An 18,531-nucleotide genomic window follows, 5' to 3' on the forward strand; every position below is an offset into this window, starting at 1 on the left:
ATGGAAATGTCACAAACACAATGATTGCTATCATGAAATTTTTTGGTTTTAGCAGATTTTTTTTTTTTTTTTTTTTTTTCCTGAATGAAAAAAAATTTGGTTCAGTTTTCATTTTAAAATGAATTAGTGCTTTTGTGCTTGTGCATTGGCTTTTGAGCATTTATATTTACATACTGATATATGCATCAGTTTATATTAGTGGTCCTGGTGGTAACAGCTTCCTTTGTCTTGAAAACATTGCCGAAGATGGTGCTGAAACAATGACTATTTTCTGTATTCAGGCAATTTATTTATTTAGGGTCTCACCTATGCACAATATATTTTACTTTATGGTTTAATAATTCTAATCAATTAGCTAAAAATTACATGATAAATTACATTTATCTATTTAGTGATATTGCTTAATCTCATGTATGATTTTCACACAACACACCAGATTCTCTTATTTATTATTTTTTTTTTCTGTACATAGCCAGAAAACTGTCCATGTAATATTTCATTATGGAAATTTTTCTATACTTACTGATCCTGAAGGTAACATGGATATGGAAACTGATGAATATAGCTGCCAGGCTCAATGACATCTCTTTCAGCATACAGACTAATCATAGCTCTCTCCAGTATATCCTACAGATAAAAAAAATTAAATGTATCATGAACTATTATCATTAAAACATTTTCAAACAAGCCAATGTCAGTTCACAAAACTTTTCATGACGGCTCTGATCTCAACTCAAATTGCATGTGTAGTCCTGCATTACAATTGCATAAGATTGCAATTCATCTTACCAAGCACACTCAAATTGTACGCTCAATTTGAAGGTTGTTGTTGTTGTTTGTTCGGTTTTTAGGAACATTAGCAACTAAGGCCATATTACTCCGGGGATATGCAGTGGTCATTCCCTGACCTTTCCGCATCCTCCGTATTTGGTGGTCATGGGATCGAGCCCCGGTCTAATCAAGAAACGTGTACTATGCACTGCTGCTCCTGCCCACCTGGCTATGTAGGCGCCATCAATTTGAAGGTTAAGCAACACTTGGATTTGGTCCAAGCTTCCCATTCTTCTGCTTTGGAATTAGCTTTCCATGCTATTAATGAAAGTCACACACCTTTTTATTCAATGAAGCTAAGGTACTTTAACATTCAACACAATTATATGAAGTTACTAACTGCGGGGACCCTGGAAATTAAACTATATCAAAACTCGATTAATGTCCATCACCCCTATCCTATCTCCGATTTGCAGTCCTTTATAGGCAAACATCACGTGAACAACTAATCTCTCTTCTATAAATTCAAAAAATTCCAGTACATGCACATTTTGCATTTCCAGCCTGTGATCATACTTGTATCAAAAAGCCCAGTCAGCTTAAGGAAAGAAAGCAAATTTTAAATTATAGTGAGTAAAGTAAATTTGGTGGTTTGGTGGTTTGGGGTCAGGGTGGAGCTTTATTATCTCGATTCAAAATGTGTCGGATCATTAATGTTTTTTGGGTACAAGAATTCATGTAAACTAGATTTTAGATTTTTCGATAGAGGTAAATTTCTTTAAATTTTATTAATTGAAATACAACATAGAAGGTATTGATCTCTGTAGCTCTGTCTGTTACTTATACTAATATATATATATAATCTGTACAAGTGGCTGACTTGCATACAGTGTGGGCTGAAAAACCTGGAAATAACATCCCCCCTCCCTCCACACGCAGGTTGAGATCAGATAACTACAGCCATGTTGAAGAGGGAATTAAAAATATCACCCCCCCCAAATATACAAAGGGATTTAAATCTATACTCTCAAAATGATGGACAGGTGGACATTGACTATTGCCATGAAGGACAAACTATCACAAAAAATAATCATAAGGAATAACCTGACAGTGGTCACTCAGGAGCTGACAGGAGCACAAAGAATTTCTGCACAAAGCTGCTGATTCAAGGTTAATAACTAAAACTTCTCTACAATCCTAACTATGGAAACAATTTTTGGCAACTACTGGAGTAATTATATATGCAATGGTATTCAAGTGGAAGACTCAAAGTATTTTACAACAGAATAGCATAACTCTTTTAATACTGCATAAAGATTACAAAAATATATACATTTTAATTATATAAATTTAGAATAAATGTTTTACTGTTCTGATAAATTTAGTTGCATTTTATCTTGCCATTATTATTTTTAAAGTACTTTATTTTAAATTTTAATTTAATTTTTTTCAAGTATATCTCTCCACCTACCTTGTGTACCTGAGGTAAAACTGACCACACACACTGTATGATCACTGAATTACACAGTGATCACTGGACCACCACATCTGTAAAGAACTATTCCATATATCTTGCAGTATAAAAACTGAATAGCTCCCTATACAAGAGCAGTGGTAATTTGCATCCAGCCATGCAAGTAAAAATGATAAAGTCAACAGTTATGGGACGTAGTAAAGATAACACAGAGCTTCAAAAGGGCATGAATTGTGGGAGCTCATTCATTGAGCAGTTTCCATATCGGAAACTGCATATCTTGGTGGTTGCTCATGGCCCACCGTGTTAAAGTGTACAAAGAATGTACACCTTAATGTTAAATGGGTGAAACCACTTTCCACCAACAGAACTATATAAAGGATTATGTTTGTGATGAGTAAATGTTTGTGATGAGTTCATGGTGCACTGTGTTGTACAGACTTAACAGCAGGTCACTGTACAACAGTCAACATCACAATACAATATGGGGAATACAAGAACAATATTCCAAATGACGATGTGCCTCAGATGTATGGAACTCCACAGCAGATGACCCAAGAGAGAGACACCCTCTCCTCACAACTAATCATTATCAATAGCGATTGCTGTGGTATCAACACGCTGGTTGGGCACTGGAGAACTGGAAATGAGCATACTGGTCAGATGAGTTCAAATACCTGGTGAAACATGCCAAAGGATACCTTCACATGTGGCACAAGCAACACAAATTCATGAACCATCACGATTGGTACCCACTATCCGTCCAGACAGGTGGCGGTGGTTGCTTAATAGGGGGTATGTTTTGCTGGCAAGAACTAGGACTTCTGGTGCATATGGACCAACGTTTCACTAGTGAGGTCTACAAGCAGCTCTTAGGAGACCACGTGCACTCTGGCATTTTGCATTTTTTCCCCAGACAGAAGCAGGATCTTCCAAGGTGATAATGCACTGTGTCATCAAGCCAACACTGTACATGAGTAGTTCAAGGAACACTAAAGATATCACCCATCTTGAATGGCATTAAAATTCACCTGACATCATTCCAATTGAATATCTATGGGATGTTTTGGAATGAAAAATGAGTTGTATGGATATGCAAACAGCCATCTAAACAGTGTGGAAAGCCCCTAGGCGAATAGGGCTGTTATCTGCACAAATGGTGGCCCAACATGGCAATTTTTTCAGTGATTACCAAGTGTATATGCATGTGTATATATATATATATATATATATATATATATAGCATTAGCATTAGCAGAGGCATATGATGCAAGAAAGCAAGCTTATTCAGCATCAGCCAAAAAAAAAAAAAAAAAACCCCTCTCCCATTTCACCCCTCCGTTCGTTCGAAATACCTGTCCAGTTGAGCTTTAAATTTGTTTAGGCTATCAACTTCAACAACAAGTGATGGAAGTCGGTTCCACCAACCAACCACCCGCTGGCCAAAGGCAAATTTCCGCACATCTATCCGACATCCGTCCTTCCTCAATTTGAATTTATGCCCTCTGAGGTGATTATTCTGAGAAAGATGAAGAATCCCATTGGCATTGAGCATGCTCAAACCATTCAAAGCCTTATACACCTCTATCAGATCACCTCGCCGGTTCCTAGTCTCCAGACTCTGTAATTTGAAAAACTTAAGCCTTTCTTCGTAAGAGCAACCCTTTGTTCCATTTACTAATCTTGTTGCCCTTCTCTGTACTCGTTCCAGCAGCTCTACATCCTTCTTGAAATGAGGCCTCCAGACCTGTATACAGTACTCAAGATGTGGCCTAACCATTGCCTTATACAAGGGAATAATCACCTCCTTATCCCTGCTAGAAAAATTCCTGTATATCATTGACAAGACACCATGAGCTACTCTTGCAGCTCGTCTGCACTGCTCAGAGAACTTCATATCTGCCTGCACAATTACCCCCAGGTCCTTTTCATTCTCCACTACTGTCAGTGTAGTACCGCAGAGTTGATACATTGCTCTGGGATTACTGTTACCCATATGTAGTACTTTACATTTGTCAATGTTAAACTTCATTTGCCACCTCTCAGCCCATCTGTTCAACCTTTCCAGATCCTGTTGCAGCAGCATAGCGTCAGTAGTGTCCTTAACGACCCTGCCAACCTTTGTATCATCTGCAAACTTAGACATTAAACTTGATATCCCATCATCAATATCATTCATAAACACCGAAAACAACAATGGACCCAACACTGAACCTTGAGGAACTCCACTAATAACATTAGTCCACGTTGAGCAGTGTCCATTGATTACCACTCTCTGTCTTCTGCCACTCAACCATCCCCTTATCCATAGCAGCAATTTGCCTCCAATGCCACACTGCTCCAATTTGTGCAGCAGTCTTCCATGTGCAACAGTATCAAAAGCCTTTCTAAGATCCAAATATATAATATCAAAGTTATTCCCTGCATCCAGTTCTTTTGTGACTACATCATAGTATCCAATCAAATTGGTCAGGCAAGACCTGCCCTTAACAAAACCATGCTGCGTCTGAGCTATAACGGAATTCTTGTCTAGATGATCCTGCAGTGCTTCTTTAACCAGTGCCTCCATTAATTTACCTGGAACAGAAGTTAAACTAACAGGTCTATAATTACTTGTGTCAGCCTTTGATCCTCCTTTGTGAATTGGGGTTACATTTGCACATCTCCAGTCTATGGGTACCTCCCCTGAGTCCAAAGAAGCTCTCATAATTATGGCTAGGGGTTTGCATACTTCCTTTGCTGCCTCCTTTAATATAACTGGATAGATCCCATCCACCCCAGGTGCCTTTTTTATGTTTATCCTCAACAATCTCTCCTCCACTTTCCTCTCAGTTATTACAAAATCATCCAGCTCACTGCCAATGTTTACTTTACCTACATCATTCTCCTTCCTGAATAACTCCTCATGCGTGAATGTAGATGCAAAATACTCGTTTAGATTGTTAGCCACCTGAGCAGGATCCTCAACTGTTGAACCATCAATATCCAGTGGACCAATCTCATTCATCCCTTTCCTTCTCGAGTTCAAGTATGTAAAGAACTCCTTTCTGTTTTTCTTTGCATCCTTTGCCAAGGATTTTTCGTAGTCTGCCTTTGCCTGCCTAATCTCCTTTGTGACTTGGTTACAGACCAACTTATATCTATCATAGGCTTCCATGTCACCCATTAATTTGTATGTATCCCATGCATTTTTCTTCTCTGCCACATGTCTCATTAGTCCATCTGACAACCATTTAGGCCTAAACCTTGAACAATATTTCTTAGTTGGTATGTAAAGCCTGGTAGCCACCAAGATTAGTTCCTTGAATGCTTCCCATTTTGAGTTTGCTGTTGGTAACATCATCAGTTGGTCCCACTGTATAGAATTTAAATACTGTCTCAGACCATCATAGTCGCCTTTACGAAAACAAAAACCCTTCCCTTTACCTCTGATGGTAGTTACCTCCTTGAGTAAATCCCACTTCAACACACTGTGATCACTGCCACCTAGTGGTTCATTTATCTGCAGGTTCTTAATGCATGAAGAATCACTACTGATAATCAGATCAAGAGTATTGCTCCCTCTTGTTGCCTCACGAACATGCTGATGTAGAAAACAATCATCAAATAAATCCACAAAAGCCTTGCTAGTGTGCGAGTGACCAACCCACAAATTCCAGTCAATATCTGGGAAATTAAAATCCCCCATTATAAGACTCTCTGATTTACTGGCCCACTCTATTTCCCTGTACAATATATTATTATACTCATCAGAGTCATTAGGCCTATAGCACACTCCTACTCTCAATTTTGATTTCCCTATGCTTATGTCACACCAAACTGACTCGACACTGCCCTGTCCAGCGATGTCAACTGGCTTCACTTCCTTTGACTTTATGTGTTTCTTAATTAATAGCATAACCCCTCCTCCCCTCCTGTCCTGTCTATCCTTTCTATATACATTGTATTCCCCAAATTCCAGTTCCGCATTACTTATATCTGTGTGACACCACGTCTCTGATATCCCAACAATATCTGCCTTTGATGTTTTGAGCAATACCTCAAATTCATCAAATTTATTTACCAAACTCCTAGCATTGGTGTACACGCAGGTATACATGCACCTGTTTCTATTCTTAGCTACCCTAACACAACCCATGTGTTTACTTGTAACGCAATGACTACCAGCAGTCTCTGAAATATCCTGCATCTTGTTTTTCAGACTTCTGCTCATTTGAATAGAAGCAGTGCAAGAATCACTTCCACCTCTGCCAGTGGCTACTGTTAATCTATTATTCCTTGTATCCCCCCCAACTAGCAGTTTTCCGACCCACCTAACACTGCCTCGACAGCATCAGCAAAAATTCTTGCACCCTTTCTATTTAAGTGTATCCCATCCCTGTAGAAGCAATCTTTCCTGTTAACAAGTACAGTCCAGGCTGAAAAAAATTCTACCCCTTGAGCCTTGCATAATCCCTCCAGGGCCGAATTGATCGACAAGGCTCTCATCATATACTCCCTCCTATCGTGTCTGGGCAGAATTGCAGACACTTTCAAGTTCAACCCTAATTCACGGCTTTTTTTCAACAGTGACCTGTACTTGCTAAGTAATTCCGCCGGTCTCCTACTCTTAATATCATTAGTGCCAACGTGTACAACTATATCACCTTTTGTGCCCTTAAAAGATGATATCCGCTCTACAACGTCATCAACCTTTGCCCCTGGCAGACATACCCTGGTCCTATTCCCTGGTCATATATATATATATGCTGTCTAATTCTTATTTTTTTACTTTTCAAGCTTTTAAATTACTTGAGTGTGAGGAAAGTATTATTTTTAGCTTTAATAGCCCTTAAGTGCAGCAGCAACACATGTTTGATTTGTCTGCAATTCAAGCTCAAGTTACCACTAAATCTGATTAATGACTGCATTTGTCAGATTAGCTGTAATTTTCTTGAAATTGGTGGTTGTGCTGTATTACAGAACATCCCTACCCTGGAGTTGCTACTCAAGTACCACTGCATATCTTGGCTTCAACTCTTTCTCTTTGTTGTATCATGCACGATAGGCAAACAGTATTCCTCAATTCCCTCATTTTTTAATCATCTTTTATTTCTTTTCAGCTACCTCAATGTTGGTTCCATTATTATTTACAAGTTTTTTGAATATTTTGATACATAATATATAAGCAGAAATATGTTTATATATTATGTATCAAATATGAAATTAGAAATGTTTAAATACATAATTTTGTACACTCAACATAGGAAATTTGAAAATCAGAGTATTGATATTAGAATGGCTAAATAATGCAAGGAAGCAGATTTTTTTCTGCATAAGCAAAAAAAAAAAAATTTTCTCTCACTTTTTCCATTGCCAAAAATTGATATACAATTCCATTTGAAACTTTACAAAACTTTCCATCCTGAACACATGGCAGGCAATTTATTCCAATGATCTACAACTTGCTACTTGAAAGTAAACCACACAAGATTGAGTCTTCTATTACTCTCTAAAATCATATTTGTGATCCCTTGTTCTTGTTTCTCACTCCAATGAAAATAAATCTTTCAAGACGGGATGGATTTTCTCTTTGCACTAACACTCATATCACGAATTTCATGGCATCACATCACTAATATGTTAAAACTATTAATATTATCTAATTATAGTTAGCATTAGTAGTGACATATGATGAAAGAAAGCAAGCTATAAAGCGTCGGCCAAAAAAAAATCTCCCAACCTCACGTGTCCATCCAAGAAATTTGTCTAGTTGCTCCTTGAATTTAGTCAAGTCAAACTACCCACTTCCATAACAACAGATGGAAGTTTGTTCCAACAATCAACCACCCACTGCTGGCTGAAAGCAAACCTCTGCACATCTATTCTGCAACCATCCTTCCTCAATTTATGTCCCCCTCGTGTGTAGTCTGAGCAAAAGGAAGAATGCCATCAGCATTGAGCTTCAGAGCCTTAAACAGCTCAATCAGATCACCTTACAGGTGCTAGTCTCCAGACACTGCAGTTTCCAGAACTGAGACCTGTCTTAGTGTGACTACCCCCTTCATTCCCCTCATCGATCTCGTTGTCCTTCTTTGCACTCATTCCGGCAGGTCTACATACTTCCTAAAATTAGGCCTCCAAGCCTATATGCAGTACTCAAGCTGTGGCTTAACCATTGAATTTATGAGTAAATCACTAATTGTCTATGACATACTCATACTGATATATCATATTCTCAGGCTGATTTGCATGTTGTGCAAGCTAAAAAATCCAGAGTAGATCAGAGTAGCATACCCTACTCCCTCTGCCTGATAGCAACTAACTACAGCCCCGATAGAAGAGAATCTTAGAAATTACACCAGTCTCTGATGAAATTTGAGCCTAGATCTCTAGAAATGAGTAACGAGTGGTGAACTTGCTTGCTGCCACTAGACATCTATTCTAATCTTCCACAATTCCTTCAAACAGTGATATCAGATACTACAGGTATGTAAACCAAGAACAGTCCGAAGAGTTGTTTTTAAAGATAATCAATTCTAAAAATACCCTTTAAATTTCAGAACAAAAAATAAAATAAAATAAAAATTGGATCAAAAGTACACGGTCTGTAATAGCCTTTAGAAACCTGTAGGGGAAACAAACAATAAATAAAAAAAGTTCTTATGAGCAAAAACGTTAAAACTTCTTGAAATTTTGCTAGTCTATCAATGACAATTACTGTGTCTGTTTTGGTATATTCAACTGGTATTAACAGGCCAGCAATTTCAAGAAATTAATTCAGCAGGGTGCTTTTGTTCCATAAGACTTTTCCTTTTTTAAGAGGGATTCCTCATTTCAAAGTTTAGCAAGGGAGTGCTGAAAACACACACACACACACACACACACACACACACACACACACACACACACACACACACACACACACACACACACACACACACAAACACACACCAGCTATATACATATTAGATTCATACCTGGATCCAGACAAATCCAAACTGATAATATCCGTATCCCCAGTTACGAGGACCAGGAAACCAAAATCGATTTCTGATTAAATTTGTTGTTGAAGTAAATGAAGCATTCTGTCGAATTTTATAAATCATATGATTAGGCAGGGAGCCATCTTTTTCCATGCTAAAGATGACATCTTAAAAAGAAAAAAGAATGAAACAGGGCATTAATTTTAATAGGCTTAAGATTCACTTAAGAAATTCACTGACAGAAATTCAATAGCTCATTCACCAAGCAGTATCATTAGAAAAATTCTTAAAGGCAACAATGTAATTAAATGCTTAAATTTTAAGGCAGGCATTTAGATTACACTTATAACTTTCCTAGATAATCTATTACTTTCAAATGAGTATTAAAAAAAATAGATTATTTATTAAAATAACACTGAGTTGCTTTTAAAATAAAATGGCTTTTTAAATTTCTCATCCAAAAAAGAGAGTTCTCATGCTTATAGACATAATGAAATTAACTTTGACCAGAAATTCATTTCATTATACAGTACATATAGACTGCATATTTACTGATGGCTATGAAGATTGAGATTGAGAGTATCTGGTCTTAGATTGAGAGTATCTGGAGACTAGGCACCATTATATAAACTTTTATTGACCTGACCTTTTATTACTTAAAAATTACTAGTTTTTTGTTTTATTTTTTATTTAAAACAAGTTGTGCAGTTATTAATTTGATGAAGTAGGTAAAAACTTTCCAAAATTGGTGAATAATAAATGTCGAAGTAAGAGGGAATGTTGCTGCTATTATCAGTGTTAACTGCATTGTGATTTTGTATTCCTTTTCCTATTGCTATTTCACATTCTCTTTTGTAGTTTCTTAGGAGTGTAATTACTATAAGTTTTTTTTTCAGTAATGTTATTAACTAATTTATAACATTATGAATGTAACTGTATAGCATAATATAATAACAAACTTGAAAGAGTAATATATATATTATATATATTATAATTGTAATGTATATATTAAAACTTGGTAGCATAACTTATTCATAATAAGGTAAACTTTGTAAAAAGGTAAACAGTGTAGTATATACATAATAATGTAAATTTGGTAGTAGCATAATGCATATTATGCATTTAGGTATCTCTTGTTTTTTAGTGTTCTCAAATTAAATTGAACAGAAATCATGCCTCAAACTAGAGCAGCAAAGCAAAAGGCTCAACCTAGCAGGAATGCTGTGGCTTGGGGGAGAAATGAATGGGCAGTTCTTCTACAAACCATAGCATTACAAAATGAATTACTTGTTCACTGTTTGATGACGATCTAAAACAAGGTATGACATAGCCAAAAGGGATGTCTTTGTGTCTGTTTGGTGCACAGAGTGTAATAAAATTAAGCATGAACTGCTAGACATGCCAGGAGGGAATACATGATGAGAGACCTTGTCAATCAATTTGATCCTGGAGACTGTGCAAGGCTCACAGGGTAGAATTTTTTTTAAACAGATTTGTGCTTGTGAAAAGGAGAGACTGCTTTTACAGGAATGGGATACACTTAAATAGAAGACTTTTAAATTGAAGACATCTTTCATAAATTTACAAAACTTCTTTCCAGCCTCAGAATTTAATTCTAGATTGAAATCACCAGCAAGAACTATAGGTATACGATCCAGTGGCTCTTCCAATAATTTTGCACCTTCAATGGAATCCGGCATCAAATTCTTGTTTATGAATTATATGTTGTTGTTGTTATTTGGTTTTTAGGAGCATTAGCAACTTAGGCCATATTGCTCCGGGGATATACGGTGGTCATTCCCTGACCTTTCCACATCCTCCGTATTTGGTGGTCACGGGCTGGTTGGTTGGTTGGTTGATTTGGGTTTTATTGGCGCATACGTCACGGGCTCAAACTCCGGTCTAATCAAGAAGTGTGTGTTACGCACTGCTGCTCCTGCCCACCTGGCTACAGAGGCACCTTGAATTATATCTAACGACATCCCTGGAGTGATGTATATGGCAATGATGAAAATAGATTCACTATTGAATTTGCACAAAGATCCACAAATGTCTCCAATTTCATCTGATACCACTGTCGCATTGCTGCTATTATGTTGTGCAAAGATATGAGGTGTACTGATGATAGCTGAACCTTCACGTTGATATATCACAACACCACCACTATGAACATCCGACCTTTGAAACTGAGTCACACGTTGGAATGGTTATATACAACTTTGTTGAGGTCCCTCCTTGAGATTTATGTATAGTCAAAGCACAAACACATACTAAAGGAAATTGTGTACGTCTACATGTTAATTTCCTATTGTTCTTGAATGGAATCACAGTTGATCATTTTATAATAGGTACGCATTGACTAGGTAAATGTTTATCTTTCACATATTGTTTATAACGAGATTGTAGGTTATGTACTATTTTTAACTCAGGAAATTTCATCCATACTCGTTTAACTGTTTCATCGTCCTCAAATTAAAAATATACTACAGTACTGATTGTACCGTTTACCAACCCATCGACCACATCTATATTTGTAGTAATAGTGTACAGTTTTCCTTTCAATAATGGTAGAATGTATGGAAGTCTTGCAGTTTCAGTCACTGACATCTTATGAATTTTATTTCACATACTTGCTAATTGTTCTTCAGAATAATATCCATGGTATAAATCTTGTGCAACCATTTCATGGGTTTCATCTGCAACTAAAGCATTTGTAGATTTAAATGCAATTTGCAAATTTTCTGCAGTACGCATTCACATAATTTTCATTGCCATGCATAGCAAATGTTGGGAAGTTACTCCACGATGATCAGATCCACAAATTTCACTCGATACCATCATAACAGGAGCAATTTTCAATCCATTTTTAAATTTTCGTGCATGTCCCAAATATATAGCTGGAAAAGAAAGTTCTTCTGCATGTATATCAAATATGAAACTTGTTGGAGATGATTTCTGACGGTGCTATACATGAATATTTATCTTCAGACCATAATAATGTTTGTTTGTTGTTGAATTAACAATAGTTAATCATCATTGTTGACAGGTTCCAAAATTTCATCTGAATGTTCCTGTTCACTATCATTATTTGTCCCCAAAGAAATCGTCATTCACTTTTATGCCATAGAATTTATACAAAGGTGAATTTATCAAATACTGTAACCATATTTTCTTCTGCACACATCCTTGTAAATATGATGATTTATGTATGAGTCTTCGTTTTATATGTACATTAATGGCATAATCGTCATCTAATTCTCTAGGTAATCGATGAACCATCGTATTTACATTAACTGGTACATTTATTACTTGTCCAATGATCCCATATTGTCCGTGTTCATAACGTAAATGATGAATTTGCATAAAGGGTAATCGTGGTGATATCAAACACTCAGTTACAACATCCAGTGCAGGCAAATGAGTAGGATATATAAATCCATTTGACGTGGCCATAGTTGGTATCTGTCCCTCTTTTAATGAATTATGACATGTATTACACATCACGAAAGTACTCACTTCTTGTAAATGAAATTCATTTTGAAGTAATTCATATGAAGTTGTTGGAAATGGTTTCAAATTTAATTGAAACCATAAACAATCACAAACATTACAACTAAATCCAAATGGATTTTTGTACACTAGTTTTTCAAACTCACTGTCAGCTCGTGTAGACACTATAGGGATATAATCAGGAATCTCATTATTAGCTATTTCTAATTTTGCTTTTTTTGTGCACGATATTCCTTCATTCATTCTGCTGGAGTTTTAGATTCCTGATAAGTATCAGTCATAGTAGAATCCTTTGGTTAAATTTCATTATGATTTGGAATAGTTTGAATTTCTAATTTCCTTTTCTTCCATTCACGATATTACTTCATTATTATTTCGAGTTTTTTTGGGAGCAGTTTGAGAACTCCCAAACATAACAAAACACTCTTGTTGTATTTCATCTGGATTCACATTTCTGTCCAACTTCCCTTTCTTTCTTTCACGATATTCCTTCGAATGCTGGGCTGTAGATTTTGGCACAGTCACTCGTGGATTAATCATTATGCTGATATAATAAGTACAGATTGACTAGGTAAATGTTTATCTTTCACATATTGCCCACATATCACATATTACACACAAAGGAAGTAAGCAATCCCCTAGCCATAATTATGAGAGCTTCCTTCGACTCAGGGGAGGTCCCCATGGAATGGAGGTGTGCAAATATATCACCAATACACAAAGGGGGGTTCAAAAGGTGACACAAGTAACTATAGCCCTGTTAGTTTAACTTATTCTGGGTAAAATAATGGAATCACTGGTAAAAGCATTGCAGGATCATATAGACAAGACTGCAGTAATAGTTAAGACAGCATGGGTTTTTTAAAGGGAGGTCTTGTGTGACCAATTTGATTGGATACTATGATGTGGTCACAAAGGAACTGATATGCCAAAAAAAATTTTGATATCATATACTTGAATTTCAGGAAAGCTTTTGATACTGTTGCACATGGAAGACTGCTGTACAAATTGGAGAGGTATGAATGGCATTAAGGGTAAAGTTTCTACAGTGGATAAAGCAGAGGAATGGTTGACTGGGAGATGACAGAGAATGGTAATCAATGGACACTGCTCTTCGTGAACAAATGCTATTAGTGGAGTTCCCCAGGGTTCGGTGTTGGGCACACTGTTGTTTTGTATATTTATCAATGATATTGATGAAGGTATATCAGGTTTAATATCCAAGTTTGCAGATGACACAAAGATTGGCAAGATTGTTAACGACAGTAAAGACAGTATGCTACTCCAACTGGATCTATATAAGTTGGGAAAATGGGCTGAGAAGTGGCAACTGAAGTTTAACATTGACAAATGCAAAGTACTGCATATGGGTAGCAATAACCGAAGAGAAACATACCAACTGTGTGGTACTACACTCAGGGAAGTGGAAAGTGAAAAGACCTGGGGGTAATTGTGCAGTCAAATATGAAGTTTGCTGAGCAGTAGACGGGCTGCCAGGGTAGGTCATGGAGTCTTGTCAATGACATATAGGAATTTTGCTAGCAGGGACAGGGAGGTGATTATCCCGTTGTACAAGGCAATGGTCAGGCCACACCTAGAGTACTGTGTACAGTATTCTAGGTGTGGTAGCCTTATTTTAGGAAGGATGCAGAGTTGCTGGAATGAGTACAAAGAAGGGCAACAAGATTGGTGAGGGGAACAAAGGGGTGCTCTTACCAAGAAGGCTCAAGTTCTGCAAATTGCAGTGCCTGAAGAGTAGGCACCTGCGAAGTGATCTGATTGAGGTGGTCAGAAAAGTTCTTGAATGGGTTGAGCAAGATGAATACTGATGGGATTCTTCCTCTTGCTCAGAAAAATCACCTGAGAGGGCATAAATTCAAATTGAGGAAAGACAGTTGTAGGATAGATGTGCGGAAGTTTGCCTTTAGCCAGAGGGTAGTTGATTAGTGGAACAGACTTCCATCTTTTGTTGTGGAAGTTGATAGCCTAAATAAATTTAAGGCTGAGCTGGACAGATATTTGGAACAAATGGACGTGTGAAATGGGAGGGGTTTTTTTGGCTAATGCTGCAAAAGCTTGCTTTCTTGCATCGCATGCCTCTACTAATGCTAAAATGTAGTGCATCGCTGCTCGATTGTACTTGTTGCATCACTGCACTTGTTGCGTACAATTGAGTTTTCTTGGGCACGTGGATTTTGCTTGTTGCATCACTACACGCAACAAATACAATGCATGTGCATTGGGTTTCGTGGCGATTTCTAGGTAACGTAACGCTTTTTTTCCCACATAACACCAATAAAATCATTTTTAACGTAAAAAAAATGTGAAAGAGAGAGAGGGATAGCAAGTATCAGAAGTAGAAGGGAATCACCAAGAAAGAGAAAAATTATGATATCCAGCCAAGGACCCTGGGTGTGCCAAGCCCATACTCACTAGATGGGAGCCCCTGGGGGTTCCATAATGCCAGAAGTTTAACAAATTATAATAGGGAGGTAAATGATTTTGTGATAACTGAGAGAAAAGTGAAAGAGAAATTGTTGAAGCTAAACATAAAGGTACCCAGGGGGATGGATCTATCCAATTATATTAAGGAAAACAGCATGTAAGTAAGCAAACCCTTAGCCATAATTATGAAAGAATCTTTGGATTCAAGGGAGGTCCCTGTGGATTGGGGATGTGTGGATGTGGTTCCAATACACAAAGGAGGATCAAAGGATAACATAAATAATTACACCCTTTGATTCCATGATTTCCCCCCTGGAACAGAAGCTAAGCTAACAGGGCAAACGATAGAGTGACTAGTTAAATTAGTAATGCAAGACCATGTAGACAGGAATGCAGTTATACAGGGTGATTCAAAAAGGACTACAACTTTGTAAGTGTATAGAAATTTATTCAGGAGACTTATATAATTTATTGAACTGTCATATTGTAGTAAAAAACAAAGCTTTACTAATGCAGTGCCGTAGTAACGAATTTTGTTACCATGAGCACCAGTGGCTTGCATTTTAAAAATGGCTACTTTCACAGGTCGGTGGATTGGTCTAGCAGGGTCGTTAACATGGCCACCTCTAGACTTTTTTTCTATGGAGCTTCATTAAAGATCGAGTGTTTGCTCCATCCTTACCTACCAATCTTGCCGAGCTCAAAACTAAAATCACTGCCACAGTTACAGAAGTTACACCAGATATGTTACGTCGAATTTGGGAGAAAATTGAGCTCAGATGGGATGTCTGCCGTATCACCAATGGCAGTCACATCGAACCAAAATGACTGTTCTAGGTAAAACTTGATGTATTTTGCTACAATATGACAGTTCAATAAATTATAAGTCTCCTGAATAAATTTCTATACACTTACGAAGTTGTAAAGTCCTTTTTGAATCACCCTGTACTACAATCACAGAATGTATTTGTTAAGGGGCAATCTTGTTTGACCGATATGACTGGCTATTACGATGCAGTAATCAAAAGAAAATAATTTTGATACATAGTTGTATTCCAGAAAAGCTTTTGACACTGTTGCACTAAGGGTAAGTTACTGCTATGGATAAAGGGATGATTAAGTCTGAAAAGACAGAGTGGTTATTAGTGGAGTTCCCCAAGATTCAGTGATGGGCTATTGTTTTTTCTATATGTATAAATTACACTAATGAAGATATATCAGGCCTTAATGTCTAGGTTTTCAGATTATACATCTGATAACTGTGGTTAATGACAGTAATCAACATAATCTACTGCAACATGATCTATAAAATTAGGCAGTTGGGCTGAGAAATGGCAATTGAAGTTTAATATTGACAAACACAAGATACTATATATGGGTAGCAGTAAGACTAGATTAACATACCAACTGTGTGGTACTACAGTCAGTGTCTTCTTTTTCTTCTTTTTTTAAAAGGTTACACTAACAGCAAACTATTTTTATAGTTTACTTGTGGTGGCAAGTTTATAAGTACTTCCTTCTGCAGAAAGTCACAAAATGAAAATCTACAGGCATAGGTGATGACATGGCAATGTGCTTAAAGGATCCTGCATTGATTATGTAACCAACCATTCCTCGTTTCCTGTTTAGTGCTGTACTGCAACTTGGTTTCTCTTAAAATAATACGTCAATACAGAAGAATGTTTGTTATAAGAAAATAACAATCTCAAGAGTTTACTTTTCAAGAACTCAACAAGAAAATCAGAAATTTGCAATAAATATATATTTATTGCAAAAATATATATAAAATAAATATATTGATTGGTATTAATTTACAAATATATCAGTATCAATATTAATTCATATCTTTTTTTTTTTAACACCAGTTGCATGGCTTTAATTCAAGCTTAGGATTTTGTATTTTTATAGTTATACAAGTAAACATTAAAATTTAAGACAATTTTTAGTGCCTCAAAGGTAGACTTATATGCTGGAATACAACATGGTATTAACTTCATAACATTATCGTGATGTGTGTTTTAGTAATCGCACTTGTTGAAAGAAAAGAAGCCAAACAACATATAGTGCTATTAAATTATTTTTGCGTAACGATCTGGATCTTAATTAGAGTACTTTCTGTAAGTTTGCACATTACAATAAAATAAAATCAAAATATGAAAAATTTAAAAACATTTTCTAAAACAATGACTAAGTACCAAAAAAAAAAAAATACTCACTGGCAAGGACAGTTACATTATCAAAATAAGCTTGATGTCTAAAATACTTTTGTAGATCAACTTCGTTTTTGAACCCTCTGAACATATTCAAACTCAGTCCAGACATAAGAGAAATCCAACTGCAAGCTGCATTATCAATAACATCTAACCTTTGAAGAAACACTTCTTTATTTACTACAGTTGAGTTCAATGCAAATTTCTGAAGAGACAAACTGTTGAACATTTGTAACACAAGTGGGTATGTTTTTAAGTTTTTCTTGATCTAAAAGAAAGAACCAAAACAATTATATTAGATCATCATAATAACTAACAATTTAAATTAATTATCCACCTTATTATTATTTCAGTCAACAGGAATCTTCCCAGTTGGTTTTGACTTACAACAATGGGCTGAATTTGTAAAATGTCAAAAAACTAATACTGTATTCTTCTTCTTCTTCTGAGCCAGAGTTCCTTATGCACCATTAATTTCATGATCAACAAAGGGAGAGAGATATGATGTCAAAATTGCAGATGATATGAAGATTTGGAGAGTAGTAAATGATCTACACCAAGAGGCACTCCTTCAGGATGGCTTGGATTGTAGGATGGTAAGAAAAAGGATGGTAAGAAAAAAATGATGGCTATGTTTTAATGCAGCAAAATGCAAGGTATTATAATTGGGGAATAACAATCCCAAAAGAACATACACTTTGTAGGGTCAAATTAAAAAAAAATAAATAAAATGTGGAGGAAGAAGGATTTAGGAGTTATGATATAGTCAGACATGAAGTTCTCCAGTTAGTGTAGGCGGGTGCCGAGGAAAGGCCCATGGTGTCCTATTGACAATTAATCTAATGTTTGCTTGTAGGGATAGGGAGGTCATAAATCACACTGTATAATGCAACTGTAAGACTACAGTTAGAATACTGTGTCCGAGTATGGAGACCACACTTGAAAAAGACAGTGAACACCTTGAAAGAATTCAAAGGCACAAGCAACTTGCTTGGTGAGATCTGCAAAAGAGTACCTATATGTGGACAGACATCAAAGAACGTAAGTTACAGAGCTTGGAAACAAGGTATCCTGGATGGGGACCTGATTAAGGTCTATAAGGCTATGAGAGGGGATAATAAGATGAATGAGTGCAAAATTGTCACTGATAAATGAT

The 18,531-nt window shown here is 36.5% G+C and overlaps 1 protein-coding gene across 1 annotated transcript in view; it reads right to left on the reverse strand.

Moving 5' to 3' along the window:
- The window catches only part of LOC150087777 (ATP-binding cassette sub-family A member 2-like), a 487,681-nt gene that overhangs the window by 273,458 nt on the left and 195,692 nt on the right, over nt 1-18,531 (reverse strand). The window contains exons 14-16 of the mRNA XM_090369199.1: nt 17,382-17,643; nt 9,205-9,377; nt 524-627 (exon numbers count right to left, since the gene is read on the reverse strand). Coding sequence (XP_090225325.1) covers nt 524-627; nt 9,205-9,377; nt 17,382-17,643 — 539 coding nt within the window. The remainder of the gene's footprint in view (nt 1-523; nt 628-9,204; nt 9,378-17,381; nt 17,644-18,531) is intronic.

This window comes from Mastigoproctus giganteus, chromosome 3 (assembly GCF_048544385.1).
Source record: "Mastigoproctus giganteus isolate SK-2022 chromosome 3, ASM4854438v1, whole genome shotgun sequence".
NCBI classification, from domain to species: Eukaryota; Metazoa; Arthropoda; class Arachnida; order Uropygi; family Thelyphonidae; genus Mastigoproctus; species Mastigoproctus giganteus.